Consider the following 16470-nt stretch of genomic DNA (forward strand, 5'->3'; position numbering starts at 1 on the left):
CAGAAGATCTGCCACTACTCAGGCCCCTGTCGCCACCCTTTTATCAAATCCGCAAACAGAATTAGAGGGAGAAGGCAGTGACGGGGAGGATAGAGCTGCCATCCCCTCTGCAACACCCCCATCTAGTGGCCAAAGGTTAGAATTGCATGTTCCTCCGGAACACCTGATTTCCTGTAGAATTTGGACCGTTTGCAAAGCCCACAAAGGCAATCTGGGTCACTGCACTCAGGACCCTGAGCACAGGTCAGCCCGCTGCAAAGCCCTTTGCCTTCAAGAGTCAGAGGACTCACACTGCAGGCTTCCTAGTTTAGGTGAGAATAATAATGATGACGACTGTATTTTCTTAGTTACACTTTTGCAGGTAAGATTTATCTTGCATACTCATATTTTAAATACATCTCATTTAGTCCCCACATCCCACAGTACCAATGCAAAAATTCAGGTCAAATGCTAAATCCTGCATTAGGAAGTGGCAAGGCAGAACGTCAGTCTAGATCGGTTGGGTTCAGTTCAGTTGCAGAGACCGTCACCACTGTGCTCCTACCTCTCAGGTCAGCCCGTGGTTACGGGGCACCTAAGTCAGTCCTAGGGCTTCCCTGACAGCTCAGCTGGTAAAGAATCCGCCTGCAACGCAAGAGACCCTGGTTCAAATCCTGGGTCAAGAAGATCCGCTGGAGAAGGGATAGGCTACCCACTCCAGTATTCTTGGGCTTCCCTTGTGGCTCAGCTGGTGAAGAATCCCCCTGCAATGTGGGAGAACCTGGGTTGGATCCCTGTGTTGGCAAGATCCCCTGGAGAAGGAAACAGCTACCCACTCCAGTATTCTGGCCTTGAGAATTCCATGGACTGTATATAGTTCATGGGGTCACAAAGAGTCAGACACGACTGAGCGACTTTCACTTTCATTAATTTAGTCCTGCATGTATTTCTGCAAGACCTAATTTTGTTCCACTATTATTCTATCCTATTTTTAGACCTGAGACTAAAAAGTAGCCATTTTCCACACGATGACAGGCAGAATGACACGTTACAGCAAATAACTGTGCTCTCTTATCCCTTAGGAACTACAGGAGTGGTGCTGAAGCAGAAATGTTTCGACATGTACTCTGGAGGTAGGCCTCTCTGTTGGCCCTGAAGTCGAGGGTGGGCTGAGCTGCTGCCTGTGGCAGGGAGGCCACCCATGTGCCAGGAAGCTTGGCTCCTATTTTCAGAGACACAACCAGACAGCAGCAGAAAGGGCGGAGATTGGGGGGTTCGTGGAGGGCCATCCCGCTGCCTATGAAACCCCTTACTACTGGCTCATTGGGCTCTCCTGGATGCAGATCCTAAGACCAGGAAGTGAGGAGGTACTCTCAGGGGCCGGCAGTAGGGAGTGGGGGAGTGAACCGGGGAAAGGAAGTACAGCCAGTACCGGAGTTACCCAGCCAGGGACCACTGCTGGAGCTGGTGCCTCAGAGATGCTCTGAGGGGCGAGAGAGCTGGGGTGCTCCTACCCCTGTTCCTTGGTTCTTCTCAGGGAAGGCTTCTGGCCTGCCTCAGGGCACAAAGGAGGATCTGGAGCCAGAGAAGACCTTCAGGCCAAGAAACGCTGGTGCTGGCAGTGGGAGGCCAGGGCGCATGTATGCAGGGTAGCTCCTTACAGACAACAGAGGTCTGGGCCCCGCGAGGACTGGTTTCTACCAGGACAGATGAACTGAGCTCGGCCTCCTGTCCCTCCCTGTCCCCGCAATCACAGGGCCAGCTCAGCTCGGGCATCAACGTGCTGAGCCTAAGATCGCCCAGCCCGGAAGCTCCTCACAGAGCGGAGGCCCTGCTGCTCTCGTCAGCTGATTTCTTCTATCCTCAGTCTCCCATCTCTGCCTCCATCTCCAGGGAGAACCTGCCTCGCTGCACCCCCCTAAATACATGAGTCCAAGAGGGGAGCCGTCACCAAGCAGGGGAGAGCAGGAAGCCCTCTCGGCTCTGCATGCAGAGCAGGGGCTGAAATGTGGGAAGGGGACGTCTGATGCCCAGAAGTGACGGCAGATGGTGTTTGGAAGGCGACCAGTGGCAGCATCCTTAGGGACAGAAGTGGGGACCCATGCCATAGGCTCTGGGCTCCCCACCATGGCCATCTTCCAGCCAAGTCCCATCTCACAGATAGGGCCTGCTGGGCCAGAGGGTGTGCCCCCTGGAACCCGCATCAGGGCCCATTCACTCCCATTCCAGGTGCCGCCACTCTGCAGACATGCCCGTAAGACTGAGGGTGGCCCAGGGTGACGGCTGCTGGAGGGGAGGGTGGCAGTTTCAGAGCGTGGGCAGGCAGGGTGGGCTGTCCATATGCAAGCATGCCAAGCCCCGCCCCCCCGGTGCAGGCTGGAGTGGGAGACGGGTGAGAAGAGCGTGGGGCAGGCCATAGCCTGAGGGCAGGGACCTTCCTTTGTTCTCTGTCCAGGGTCTTGCAGATATTCAGGGTAGCCAGGGCCAGGTTATGGAAAAGGTCCAGCTTCTGGATTCAGAGATTTCAGGCTGTGAGACCCGAGGCGGGTGACATCTCTTGAACGTCAGTTTTGTCATCTAAAAAATAGGGGTCACCATAGAGACTACTTCATGAGATGGATGTGAGAATTAAATGATACTCTGCAATAATCAGGGGGAGGGACCCAGAGGGGCTTCACCCCCCGCCCCCTCATTCCATCACTGTCATTCAGAAGCAAGACAGTCATATGTTAAAATGGAGAGGGAAAAAAATAAAAGGATAAATCAAGTTTTATAGTGCCTTATTATAAACATGGATGTAACCATAAGTCATGTATGGATATGAGATGTGGACTATAAGGAAAGCCGGCAAAGAATTGATGCTTTTGAGCTGTGGTGGGAGAAAACTCTTGAGAGTCCCTTGGACTGCAAGGAGGTCCAACCTGTCCATCCTAAAGGAGATCAGTCCTGGGTGTTCATTGGAAGGATTAATGCTAAATCTGAAACTCCAATACTTTGGCCACCTGATGCGAAGAGCTGACTCATTTGAAAAGACCCTGATGCTGGGAGGGATTGGGGGCAGGAAGAGAAGAGGACGACAGAGGATGAGATGGTTAGATGGCATCACCAACTCAATGGACATGGGTTTGGGTAAACTCTGGGAGTTGGTGATGGACAGGGAGGCCTGGTGTGCTGCGGTTCATGGGGTCACAAAGAGTCGGACACAACTGAGCGACCGAACTGAACTGAACCATAACTGATGGGGAACCAGAAACAAGCCTTTTGAGAGCAAGTCACCCCTTCCCACAGGAGGCCAAAAGAAAAAAAGAGAGATATGATGGCTTTTCAGAGTGAGAAGATAGTTATCAGAAGGCACGCTTCATTCTTCCAAACATCTGCTGTTCCTCCCAGACAAGAGCCAGATTTTGATATCTGGTGACAGCTCAAACAAATGAGTGTTTCTTTCAGAGCTCCCACTTTCATCTCAGAGTCGAAGGGCCGCCATGGTCATTGACTGGAGGCCTCCATGTTACAGAGCAAGTTGGCGGCTGGGCTTGCTTGGGGGACTTGACTTTGCCTCTGAATTCAAGGGATCCCCACAGAATTAATAAGAATCAGGGCAGCTTCCTGGGCACGGAGCCTGTGAGCAGGGTGGTCACACAGGGCCTCTTGCTTAGAAGAAACTTGATTCCATGCTCTGCCTTCACTGTCTTGAAATGATTAATAATTTTTTCAACAAAAGGTCCACATTTTCATTTTGCACTGGACCCGAAAGATCATGTAGTCAATCCTGCTAGTAATTGTACCTCTATTATAATGCACTTACTGTAAGCCCAGAGTCATCGTCACCTTTGACCTTTACAAATATGCTCTGAGCAGGGCTATTAATCATCCTCGTTTGACAGACGTAGCCCCGGCTTTGCGCACCAGGCCACTCTTGCCTGTCCTTCCTCTGCCTTCAAGAGCCCTCTGCATAAGTGACGCTGTATCCAGAGTACTGTTTGCACTCTCAGTATGTTCATTTAAATCAGCTCACTCTCTTTTTTTTTTTAACCTAAATAAATAGATCTTAAAAGGAAATTATATCACTGCCCTAAGTTGAAAGCCATTATCATTTTTTATGCAGGGAAGGTGACCATAAACATAAGCACAACAGAAAAAAGTTATCTGTCACTGAAGCAAACTGCATGCTGATACCTGCCCAGGTGCTGTGCCTAGACCTGCTCTCTGTTCACTCCAGAGATCTCGCAAGAGCGGGCGTGCATTGGAGATGCAAAGGGAGACGTGCTGCTTGACCTAAGCTGGAGAGTTGTTCTCTCTGTGACCCGAGTTGCCCAGTAGGTGCACCCGCTAAGTCAGCACGGACAAGCTGGGTGCATCTGAAACAGTGTAGAGGGCGGCAGCCGGCAGTGTGCAAAGAGCCCAGAGCCCTGGGAGAGGACTGTGCTCAGAACCTAGGGGGTGGGGTGTAGACCGCTAAAGGCTCTTACCTCAGCTGCAGCTCAGAATTGCTCGGGAAACACTCAATATCCAGAGCCCGCCCCAGGCCAGCTGAACGAGGGTGCCCTCACTCTCTGCAGGTGAGCTCAGCGTCCGGCCACCCGGACCCTCCAGGATCATTAGGGCTAAAGGAGAAGATGAGGATAGCCATCCATCTTTCCCCTAAATGACCAGCACCTCGTTTTTCGTTTCTCCCCCCCAGATGCTAGCCTCCTGGCAAAATTCCTTAAAGAAATTTCAGAGCAGATGCTGGTGCTGGTGGCCTCCTACGATGACCCAGGGACCAAGTAAGTGGGAACCTCTGCCTGCACCGTCCCTGACGATGCCAGGGACGCACAGACAAGGGGGAAAAGTGAATCGAACACTTACTGCATGCAAGCCCTCTCCTGCTATCCTGAGGCTCCAGCTTCTGGCAACTTCTCCTAAGGAACCAACCAGACAGGCGCACAAAGGGATGTTCTTGGGGATTCATGACAGTCGTCACAACAGTGAAAAACTGGCCAATTAAAATACATCAATTAAAAAAAAAAAAAAACTGGCCACCCTGTCTGGTTAATAGCCAACTGGTGACAGAAATCATGATGTATGGCAACGTAGAATGTATTATTATATAGACATAAAAGAGAAAATACTGCCTCAGAAATGATGATGTAAAAAAATTTTTAAAAAAGAAAGAAATGGTGATGTAGAAAATATTTAAGGATCTGGAAGAATGTTCACTCTTTAGCATTAATTTTTAAAAAATCAGGTTACGAAAGAGTTGGTATAATCCCACAGTGCATGAGGAAAAAAAACATGAAGGGGATATAATGAAATTTTACAGTGATTATGTCAAGGGCAGGTGAGACTGTAAATCATTTTTAGTTACTTTGTGAAGTTCCGTATTTCCCAGTGAACCTGCATTATATTTGTAAGCAAAAGCAGGACCATTTTAACTCCTCTCCAGCCTTGCAGGGTGGCGTTCGAAGGGGTGTCCTGGCTGCTCCCCACTCAGAGCTCCTCACTGCCACCCACACTGGAGGTGGGGTGGAGGGGAGCCCAGGAGAGGCTCCCCTTCTCCCATCCCTCCTCACCGTCCTATCTGGTCCCCTGCAGGATGAACAAAGAAATCAGGGAGCTCTTCTCCAACTTGGGCAGCACCCACGTGATGCAACTGGGCTTCCGGGACAGCTGGGTCTTCTTAGGGGCCCAAAACTTCAAGAGTAAAAGCCCCTTTGAGCAGGTGAGTTCCTGGCAGCCTCCTTGTCCCAGTGAAGGGGGAATGGGGGGTAAAGGGGACGATGCCAAGGACGGACAGAGAAAGGCTGGGGTGGCTTGCGAAGAACACACGGGTCAGTGTGAGGAGGGCCACCCAGCTGTCGTCCACCCCAGAGGTCAGGGTGGACCGACTGGCTCCTTCTCCAGTAGGAAGCAGCCTTGGCCATTGTGCAAGGAGCTGGGTCCCGTATAAACACATAGATAAGTAGATAAGTACCAAAAAGGAGAAGGGAAAGGGGGTGGGTGGGGGGGGATGAAAGGAAATTCAGGCATGGAGGAAAGGGAAAGGAATGTGGAGATGAAGCTCGTGTGATGTGATGGGGGAAGGGGGAGTCCAGAGCAGAGAGTGGATGCCTATCTTCTGATCCCCACTGCAAGCCCCTCCTCCCCACCTGTAAGGGGGCAGGTTTGGCCAGGGGAGCCCCAGGTTCCCTTCTAAGTTCCCTGTGGAGAGGGTGAGCTTGCACAAAGAAGGAGACACAAGGAGGCCCCCGCATGAGTATGTGGAGGTGTCAGGACAGACCCGTGATCTGAGCTCCACAGTCAGGACCCAGGGGGCGACCCAAGCAGAGGGCACCTGGGAGGCACCCAGGGTGGGGCTTGAGGTGCACTCGCTGGAGGAAGGGGAAGTCAGTGGAGGGTTGGGGACCCCAAGGAAATGCTGCAGCTTGTCCCCACCATGCGGTCATCTGTGCATCCCCAGCTCAGAGCAATTCCAAAACCTGGGAGAACTGGCCAGGCCTCCCCAGCATGAAGCTGGCCAGTCTCTGGTGGTGAGAACATTCAGCTTTGCCAGGACCCAAGACAGGAAGCCAAGGGTCAGGCATATGGGCCCACTGAGGAACGCAAACGCTGGCCTGAAGGCAACGGGGAGCCATGGTAGGCTTAAGCGGGAGAGTGACCAGATCAGATGGATAATAAGAAAGCCTAGTATTCAGCAAGTGCTTGCTCTGTGCAGACACGGCTGAGCAAGTGACCTGCAGGGTCTTATTTAGCCTGACAGTGATCATGCATCACATCTCACAGACGGGGATCCAGAGCCCTGGAGACGTTTTAACCGGCTTTCTCTGTGATAGGGACGTATGTCTCATCCAGGTCTGCAGCCTCCGCAAGGCCTTCCTGTCCCGATACTTTCAGAACGGCCTCCCTGGCTGTGCAGACAGCACTGTGGAAGCGGCCCGCGTCGGAAGGAGGCCTGGACGGGGCGGGGCTGCGGGCGGCAGAGAAGGGGCGGAGTCGAGCCGCCAAGTGCGGAGCTCCCGGGAGGCGGGCGGGGAAAGGGCTGAGCCAAAGTGGGCGGCTAGGGGTCATGCCTAATGGCCTGGTCTGTGTGTGTGTTTCCAAGAGAACGTATTCAGGTAGTCATAAATTACTTATTTAAAAAAAGAAGGAATAGTTTAAAGTAGCTTCACCCTCCGGGGGCAGGGGCTTCAGAGTGCCCCTGTGGGCGGTGCCGAGGCAGGACTCCCTAGGTAGAGGCTTGACGAGGCGCTGTTCCTCTGTAAAGCGCAGATTGCAGACCCAGCAAAACTAGGCCAGTTACAGCAAAGGGGAAGCACGTGAGTAAAGTCAGCACCACCTTTTCCCTGGTTTCTGTGATCAGCTCGCTGCAACCCAACACCCAAATATGAACCGAAGACCCCAAACTGATTAAAAGCATCCTGTCCTTTGTTCTCACACATGAAAAGCTGGGTTTTGGAGAAGCCGCATCTACAGTTTATTTTTTCTTCCTAAAGGTTAGTTAGCCATAGTTATCCCACTGGGAGATTTTTATCATTTACATCTTTCTTCCACAAATTAAGCCTGAGCATTTTATGTTTTTTATTTTTTTAATTTCATAATATATATATTTTGTGGAAGTATAGTGTTCCAGGTACAGCAAGCCGATTCAGTTATACATATGCACATATATTATTTTCCAGATTATTTTTCCATTATAGGTTATTATAAGATACTGACCATAGTTCCCTGAGCTATATGGTAAATCTTTGTTGCTTGTTGCATACCTATTTTTTAATTAAAAATCTAGCATTCTAGTCATACTGAGTCAAACAAATAGAGTCAAAATATCATAAATTTCTTAGGCAAAAATTCATTAAGTTTTCTAAGATTGTATATTATACATACTATTTGTATCAGTCAGTCAGTCAGTTCAGTCGCTCAGTCTTGTCCGCCTCTTTGCGACCCCATGAATCGCAGCACGCCAGGCCTCCCTGTCCATCACCAACTCCCAGAGTTTACTCAAACTCATGCCCATCGAGTCGGTGATGCCATCCAGCCATCTCATCCTCTGTCGTCCCCTTCTCCTCCTGCCCCCAATCCCTCCCAGCATCAGGGTCTTTTCCAATGAGTCAACTCTTTGCATGAGGTGGCCAAAGTATTGGAGTTCCAGCTTCAGCATCAGTCCTTCCAATGAACACCCAGGACTGATCTCCCTTAGGATGGACTGGTTGGATCTCCTTGCAGTCCAAGGGACTCTCAACAGTCTTCTCCAACACCACAGTTCAAAAACATCCATTTTTCAGTGCTCAGCTTTCTTCACAGTCCAACTCTCTCATCCATACATGACCACTGGAAAAACCATAGCCTTGACTAGAAGGACCTTTGTTGGCAAAGTAATGTCTATTTGTATGTATGTATACAAAAGCTTTTCTACTATGCTTGATGAAAGCCTGAGCATTTTAAAAATAATCTCTTGTTTTAAAAAAAACTTTTATTGGAGTATAATTGCCTTACAGTGTTGTGTTACTTTCCACTGTACAGCAGTGAATCAGCTATATGTGTACATACATCCTCTCTCTTTTGGATTTCCTTTCCATTTAGGTCCCCCCAGAGCCCTGAGTCAAACTCCCTATGCTCTAAGTAGGTTCATTTTAAACATAATCTTAACTGATGTATTCTCTTTACACATTTCTTTTTAATATTAATTAATATTACACAGTGGTTCCACCACTTGCTAGCTGGGTAACTACAGGCAGTGACTTTGGTCCTCTGTGCCTCAGTTTTCCCATCTGTGAGCTGGGATGATAACAGTGGGCACTTCTTAGGCTACTGTGAGGATTAATTGCATAAAGTGCTTTCTGCCTGACATAGAACAGGCATTCATGAATTGCTAGAATGCTTCTTTTTTGTTTAAATTGAAGAATAGATTTACAATGTTGTATTCGTTTCCACTGTACATCAAAGTGATTCATCAAAGTTAAACATATATACATATATTATTTTTCATATGCTTTTCCATTATGGCTTATTACAAAATACTGACTATAGTTCCCTGGGCTATAGAGTAAAACCTTGTTGTTTATCCATCATATATATAATAGTTTGCAGCTAAGTTGCTTCTTTTTATTCTTGTGGTTGTTATTTTAATTTTGGTTAGTATTATTTTTTATTCAGTATTGATTTATTGATAATGAGAATTTTAAAGGCAGAAAAATGAAAAAAAAAGTCTATTCACGATGCATGAATATATATTCTATCATATAAATATATCTTACTTAATTCGGGAATTTGCCTTGTTTGCTTTTTAGATTTTCTCTAAGTTTGTGTTAGGGGTTAGTTGTTATTATTATAATTATTATTATTGTCGTTTGGGATGTCCTGGCGGGGCTGAAGCTCTTCAAGCACCACTTCCCCAATGCTTGTTGCCACCCGCCCCACCCTCCAGGGCATGACAAGCAGTGACTAGACTCTGAAACCTTGGGCAAGTTGTCCTCCACCAGCCTCAGTTAACCTGTTTGTGAAATGGGCTAGAAATATCCCGCCCTCCCCCACCCCCCATGGGGCAGTAGTGAGGATGAAATGAAGCCATTTAGGTTTTAAAACACAAGGCAAATGCAGGCTGAGTCCTAACACAGTCAGTCTCTCTCTCTCTTTCTTCTGTCTCTCTAGTTCTTAAAGAACAACCCAGAAACAAACAAATACGACGGCTGGCCAGAGCTGCTGGAGCTGGAGGGCTGCGTGCCCCGAAAGATATAGGGTGGCTGCGGCCCTTCCTGCCTGGGGCCCGAGGCTGCTCCTGCCTGACCTAGGGATCGGAGCCCAGGATCACTGCGAGTCGGACGGGCAGGAGCTGACAGACAGCAGAGGAGAAGTGGGAGCAGCCGTGGGACATGGAAAGCACTGAGGGCCCTCCAGTACTCTGCCGGCTTCCTCTGCTGGAAACAAAACCTTCCCTGGGTAGACGCATCCTCTCCGGAGCTGGCCAGCGTGCACTGGTCCTTCCGGAGCTGGCTGTCTGTGGAGAGAACAGGTGTGCTTTCCCTAGGGGACCGCTGACCGTCGCTCCCGGGGGAAGGACAGGACAGACTGCCTGCACCTGAGCACAATTAAACTTTATTTTTGGTGATTTCAAACCAAATTTCCCGCCCCTTTGCTGTGCAGCACTTCCCCGGGGGTGGGAAGGGTCCAGACAGGGTTTGCTCAGCCCCATGTTCCCACAGGTCAGCAATGATGTCAAGCCCCTGGTTAGGCAGCTGGAAAGGAGGCTGGTTTTATAGGGATCTCATTTAGATATGAACGCATTCTTGGTTCCCAGCATGAGGTGTAATACCCACAGGAGCAGAGAGGGCCGGAGGGCCAGACACAGCGGACACAGTCTTCCACTGCTATTTGAATGAGAGCTGCAGAAAATCTAGAGCTGGTGAAGGGGAGGACGCGGGGAGATCTGAGAAAGGCTGGGAGGAACAGCCAGACTGGAAGGCTTCGGGGAAGACATCCTGGCTGTCTCCATGTGGGGATTTCAAGTACAGGTTGTTTATCTGGGAAGGGGCTCTGGAAAACAGCCATAAAGGGCAGGGAAGTAAGACAGGGAAGAGAAGGCAGCCCAGCAGGGGTGTGTTGTCGACTCTGCTGCCGCTGTGCGTGGTGAAACTTAATCCCAGGGGAACCCCTAGGAATTGGCGTCCAACACGCACCTCAGAGATCTCAGGAGAGGTGAGGGAGCTGGGGTGCTTACACAGCGGCTCCCATGGGCTGCTGGTGTTATGAAAGTCCTGGGCACAGTCTAGTCTGCCCTCCGTGGGGGAGAGCAGCCATCTTGGCTTTGCAGAGAGTCCTTAGCCAAGAGATGTCAATACCAACCACGGGAGGCCACTGAAGTGGAAAAGCCTGAGGGATATGGTGGTGAGACCCTGCCTGGGGTCTCTGAGAAGGGCCGGGGAGGGACAGACCAAAGCCTGGGAGGAGGCATGGGGGCAGAAAGCACTGGCCCTTGGGCTCCTGAAGCCTGTACCAGGGAGAGCGCAAGGCTCATGGAGAGGACGCCCAGGCCCCAAGCGCAGACTCCCCGAGCGGTGGGACAGCAGAAGCTGAAGTCCTGTGCACTCCACGGGTGTGGGGCTCACAGTTACCGAGTTCTGGGGACAGACAGGGCTTCCGAAGGGCCGAGAGGGCCTGGGGTAGAGGAGGACGGTGTCTGGGAGCCTTCACCAGGGGCCTTGGCAGGTGGGGGCGGGGGCTGCAGTTGCATGAGGTCAAGATCAGTGATCAGAGCCTGGTAAGACGGCAGTGAGCAGGCCTGGCTGAGGAAGTCAGAAGGCGCCTGGCCGGCCACCCTGCCGATGCCGCAGCCCCATGCCTCTTCCCCAGGCATGGCAGCTCACTCTCAGGGGAAGTTTGCCGGCCCCACCCGACCCCCTGCACATCCACATAACGCTGGCAGCAATGGGAGCAAGCAAACAAATTTGCCCCATTCCTCCCTTTTTGTTCCAAGTGGAAGGCCCTCTCCCCACACCTGACATGCTGCACCCCCCGTACCCTTCTGTCCTTACCCCCCAGGACCAATGGGTCAATCTTGGGGCAGGGGGGTGGGGGGCGTGCTTCTGAAGGCCCTGGACCCTGCCCAAGCCCCTCAGCCTCTCTTAGCTGACTCCCTGTCATGGGTGGCTAGCCGCCGCAGGCAGGGTGGCTGGTCAGAAAGGCCAGGCCCAGCCCTGCGTGCTGGCTCTGCCACCCTCTATCTGGACGAGCAGGTCATGTCACCTCTGGGCCAGAGTTCTCCTTTGAGAAATGGGGGCAAAGGGCATCAGTCTCTCAGGGGCTTGTGGGCACTAAATATGATAAAGTAGCCATATCACCAGAAGTCAAAGAAGAACATACGTATGTACGATGTTTGGGGAAACATCTGGCCAGACAGGCCCTCTGGGGATGAGGGTGCAGGCAGTTTGCATTATTACCATACACTACTCTTGTGTATGGTATTTTGGGGGATTTTTTTTTTTTTTAAGACAAGCAAAAATATCTCATAAAATTAAACGAGGACGAATAAGACTGCTAAAGGGAGGCCATAGCCAGGAAGGAAGGCAGCGTTCTCGGCAGGGGCCGCGCGTTAAAAAGGACCACCTGGTTATGGTGCTTTTCTGGAAACTGCATTTGCACAGCGCTTCAAAGAAGACTGAGAAAACGCCAACAGGACGAATCAGAGAATTGAGGAAGGGTCTCCTGGAGATGGGGAGCTTGGAGAGGCGGCACAGCGTGAAGGTCGGTGCCCCACCCCCCCACCCCCTGTCCCAGCTTGTGCTCAGACTGGCTGGTCGGTCTGCACTCTCCTTTAGAGAACTGCCCCGGGGCTACGCAAACCTTCTTTGCTCCCGAGTGCAAAGAAGAGAGGCCAGGAAGTGCCAGCGTTCACATGAGCCCGGGCTGGTCCATAGCTGATGACTCCCTGGTCTTGGGGCGGGACCACCATGAGGGGTAACGCACGCATCCCCCAGAGTCCCCTGTGGGCTCGAGTTAAAGCTGGGACTTTGCCTGAAATCATCCCTTCGCTCAGTTCCTTCCTCTTCCCCATCCTGCCCCGTCCTCCAGTCCTTCATAAATCGCTGGCATGAAGTCGTATCCCAAAGTTGGCTTCTGAGGGACTTTGGTCCCTCCCCTAGGAGAGGCGGTGGGCATGGCCAGCGGGTAGGGCTGAGCGCAGGCCTGGACTAGGAGCCAAGACCACCCTGTCTGGACGAATTTTCCTTAAACGCCACTTCTTGAAGCCACGCTGGGCCTCGCTGGGGCTGGCGTCACAAACCACCCATCAGACTCCCCACGTCATCTTCAGGGCATTGTGGTCACTGTAGGGACCCCCAGGTCAGGTCAAGACTGGGGCAGGATAGAGAATCCAAAAAACCAGCCATCGAGAGCTGAGTCTATAACACTGAGTCTACTACCCTCCTGAGGGTCAGCTCCCTCACTCACCTTCTATGTGTCAGAAACTGGGTGTCTACCGGGGACCCCCCAATGAAGGAAACGAGGCACGTTCCTGCTCGTAGTCCAGGTGGTCACAGATGAAGATGCAATGCGGCTTGATGAGGACTATGTTGAGGGAAAGCTGTAGGGTCAGGGAAGGCATCCTGGAGGAGGCAGCACGCACCGAGCCCTGGGAACGTGCCGGAGTTCACCAGGCCACGAGGGGAAAGCGGCGTGTGCCGGGCGAGGCAGGAGTATAAAGGAGGCCCGCAAGGGGCACAGAGAGGGTGCCAAGCGCTGAGTGGACGGGGCGAGGGGGCCTTGTGGGCTAGGCGAAGGGCCTCAGACTCTGTCCAGGAGCTGTGGGGATACACTGAGAGATTTAAGCTGAGGCTGGCATGATCGGATTTGCAGTTTTTAAGACATTCCTCCTGGCTGTTGTATGGAGAAGGGAGTGGAGGCAAGAGGGTCAGTGAGGAAGCTGCTGTGTCATCCGGGGAGAGTGGGTGGTGGCCTGGCCAGAGACAGGATGGGGGAAAGGGACCAGTCTCAGGGGTATTTGGGAAATAAAATGGACAAGACTCGGGAACTCACTCTCTCATCATCGGGGTGACAAGTCTTCAGGAATCCCTGCAAGGAACTCATGACCTCAGAATCTGGGGTTTGCATTTCCCTTCATCCTTCCCACCAGCGTGCCAGTGCTGTCTCCCAGAAGTGAGGATGGGGCCATGAGCGGAGCGGGTGTTCCCCAAGTCACAGAGAGGTCTTTCCAGTAGCTGTAATTCTAGTCCTCACCAGTAGGTGGCAGCCCAAGATAGAAAGGGAAGGATGGTATGTTCATCCAGGTCTTGGGAAAGGCTGGTGCTTAATAGACTGGTCCCCTGGGACTTGCCAGTGGGCAGTGGACTTACCACCACTATTAAGAGGCACATCACAACAGCAGTCCCTAACTTCTCTGGAGACTTGGCTGTCATCCAAATGGGCTCTGCACAGAATTTTACATGAGTTACCTCAGTTCATCCTCATAGCCGCCTGGGATGGGGATCCTCATTATTCCTGTTATGCATACAGAAAATGAGGCTCAGAGGGGTCAAGTAACTTGTCCAAAGTCACACAGCCGAGAGCCTCAGAATAAAGATTGGCATCCCGGTTTATCCCCATCACTACAGGAAACATACTCTTTCAGAAAAACTTGCCCTAAAACTACTCTGAAACTACTACTGTTTTCTATCCCCCTTTACCTTTCCGTCTTGACTCCCTCTCCCTTCCTCCTCCTCATGCATGCCTCTGAAGACTTCTGAAAATTGCCAGAGGTCTCAGCATCTACCGCCATTCTCTGGGAGAGATGGAGGGGGCTGGGCTTGGGAGACCTGGAACTCCTCTGTTCAGAGCCCTGCCGCGTACTGCAGGCCCTGCTTCTTTCCACAAGGCTGTGGGCCAGGAAGGAGCAGATGTTTATCTGCTTTTTGCAGATGAAGGAAGAAGGTAAGCATTGTGCCCAGGCCACACGGTGAGACCAGGCCAAGCTGGATCTGGCTAGTCCTGACCCTCCACCACCAGCTGTTGTTCCACAAACCACTTGTGTATTTCAAGCATCACCCATGCAGGGACCACCATCCCCATTCCTCCTGCCCAAGGTACAGGGTCCAAAGGCTGGTTTTCAGACCCCTGTCCTGCCAGCAGCGAGGCTTCAGACATCCAGTCAATCGAGGCATCCAGTCAAGCCAGCTTTCAGTGTGGCTCATAAGCCCTATTTCAGCAAGACTCCAAACAGGTGGGGAAAAATTAATAAATGTGTAAAATTCCTTTTTCTCCCTTCCCATGTCACCAAGAGCCAAGCCAGTGGATAAATATGGGATGGCTGCCAACAGAGTTTGGTCTTCAGGGTTGACTGATGGCACTTGTACTGCTGGGGCTGACGGCCAGTCTAGTCACCGCTCTTTCCAGTTTTGTGGGTGTTCTTACTGCGGGAAATCAGAAGCTGTACCCCTACTGTGACTGGGACAGGGAGAAAAGGCAGGGGCTGAACCCAGGAGAAGCAGCAGAGGAAAGAAGCCACACTTTTGCTTGGCGGGAGGGGGCAGAGGTGCTGGGGGAAATACAACAATAACAGCAGCATTGATAATTGCCACGCAGGGAGCACTTGCAGGGAGCACTTGCGATGAGTTAGGGCCGCGTTAAGCACTCTACATACTTAAGACTTTTTCATCGAATCCTGCACCATTTATTTATCCCCTCCACCAATGTATGGGCTTCCCTGGTAGCTCAGATGGTGAAGAGTCTGCCTGCAATGTGGGAGACCCCGGTTCAATCCCTGGGTCAGGAAGATCCCCTGGAGAAGGAAATGAAAACCCACTCCAGTATTGTTGCCTGAAAAATCCCACGGACCGAGGAGCCGCCAATATGTCCTCAGTGACTGCGGCATGCCGAGCACTATTCCAGATGCAGGGGAGTGAACTGAGGGAGAAGACAGACCAGTCCCAGTCTCCGTGAGACGCCATTCAGGTAGGGATGACAAGCAATAAACACAGTTTCCGACAAGTGCTGTAATAAATACTAAACAGAGAGCTCTGAAGGCCACAGGAAGTCTGGGAAGGCTTCTCTGAGGCAGGGATAATTGAGCCTAAAAGATAGAGAGTAAAGAATCATGCCAAGATTTTAAAAACAAAAGAAATGAATTCAAGGGAGAGAGATGGGAAACATTTCAGGCAGCAAGACCAAAGGTGCTGAGGTGAGAATAAAAGGCGTCCGAGCAGGAACTGTCAGGGAGAGGAGGGTGCGGCAGGTGAGGTCCCAGAGGCAAGCAGACTTGCTGAATCAGACCTGTGGACCACAGGGGATTCCATTCTATGGGCAAAGCCGAGTCTAGAGCACCTAATCCTGCACCCTTCACCACCAGCTGCCTTTTCATACGTCATCCATGTCACAAACCATCACTGTGCCAGGCTCTGTGCCGGAGGAAAGGGAAGGCCACCGGGGTTTCCCCACCCAGCCAGCTCTTGGGAAAGGATGCTGTGCTGAATCAAACTGCTTACCTGGGACTTGCCAGCGGGCAGCGGGTCGATCATCGGTATTAGTAACAGCGGAGTAACAGCAGCATCTAAATTCCGTGGACAATTGCTGTCGTCGAAACCTGTGTCAGAGCTTTATGTGAATTACCTCATTTCATCCCCACAGCCCTGTGGGATGTGGGACCGCTGTCATCCCAGTTTGGTCGAGAGGAAGATTATGAAGCAGGGAATGACGTTTAAGCTTTAACAGGACAATGGCTTCGGCTGCACACACCTTCCCTTCCAGCCCTCAGAGCAGCACCCCCTGTGAGCTGTGGTTATGACCACCCCACCACCAACTCACACACACACACACACACACACACACACACACACGTGAACAACCCAGGGCTCAGAGGTCAAGTCATGTGAGGAAAAGAGCTGGACTCCAGGCCAAGGTGACCCCAGCCTTAATCTTGCCCAGGCCGGTGACAAGCAGCAGGGAGGGGGTGGAAATGAGGAGGACGGTGGCTGCTGGGCGACACTGAGGCCTTGGCCCCCAGCCTGGAATCCGGCCTCCAGATATTTT

General features: G+C 51.7%; 1 protein-coding gene and 1 long non-coding RNA gene across 6 annotated transcripts in view; one reads left to right on the forward strand and one right to left on the reverse strand.

The window, feature by feature from the left end:
• The window catches only part of FAM3D (FAM3 metabolism regulating signaling molecule D), a 43031-nt gene extending 28407 nt beyond the window's left edge, over positions 1–14624 (forward strand). For 4 of the 5 annotated variants that reach the window (XM_043885460.1, XM_043885457.1, XM_043885461.1 and 1 more), the window contains 4 exons: positions 1062–1112; positions 4661–4745; positions 5554–5680; positions 9607–10070. In XM_043885460.1, the coding sequence (XP_043741395.1) occupies positions 1062–1112; positions 4661–4745; positions 5554–5680; positions 9607–9693 (350 nt within the window). In that variant the 3' untranslated portion in view covers positions 9694–10070. Of the gene's footprint in view, positions 1–1061; positions 1113–4660; positions 4746–5553; positions 5681–9606; positions 10071–12095; positions 12196–14363 lie in introns of those variants that run through there. The other variant, XR_006337423.1, reaches the window with a different exon arrangement.
• On the reverse strand, positions 12112–16350 carry LOC122682574. The gene is made up of 3 exons (XR_006337424.1): positions 15927–16350; positions 13803–13947; positions 12112–13675 (listed from the first exon to the last, which is right to left on the reverse strand). It is a non-coding gene; the product is annotated as an uncharacterized LOC122682574 (long non-coding RNA).
• Positions 16351–16470: the final 120 nt, after the last annotated feature.

This window comes from Cervus elaphus, chromosome 24 (genome assembly GCF_910594005.1).
Source record: "Cervus elaphus chromosome 24, mCerEla1.1, whole genome shotgun sequence".
In the NCBI taxonomy this organism is placed as follows: Eukaryota; Metazoa; Chordata; class Mammalia; order Artiodactyla; family Cervidae; genus Cervus; species Cervus elaphus.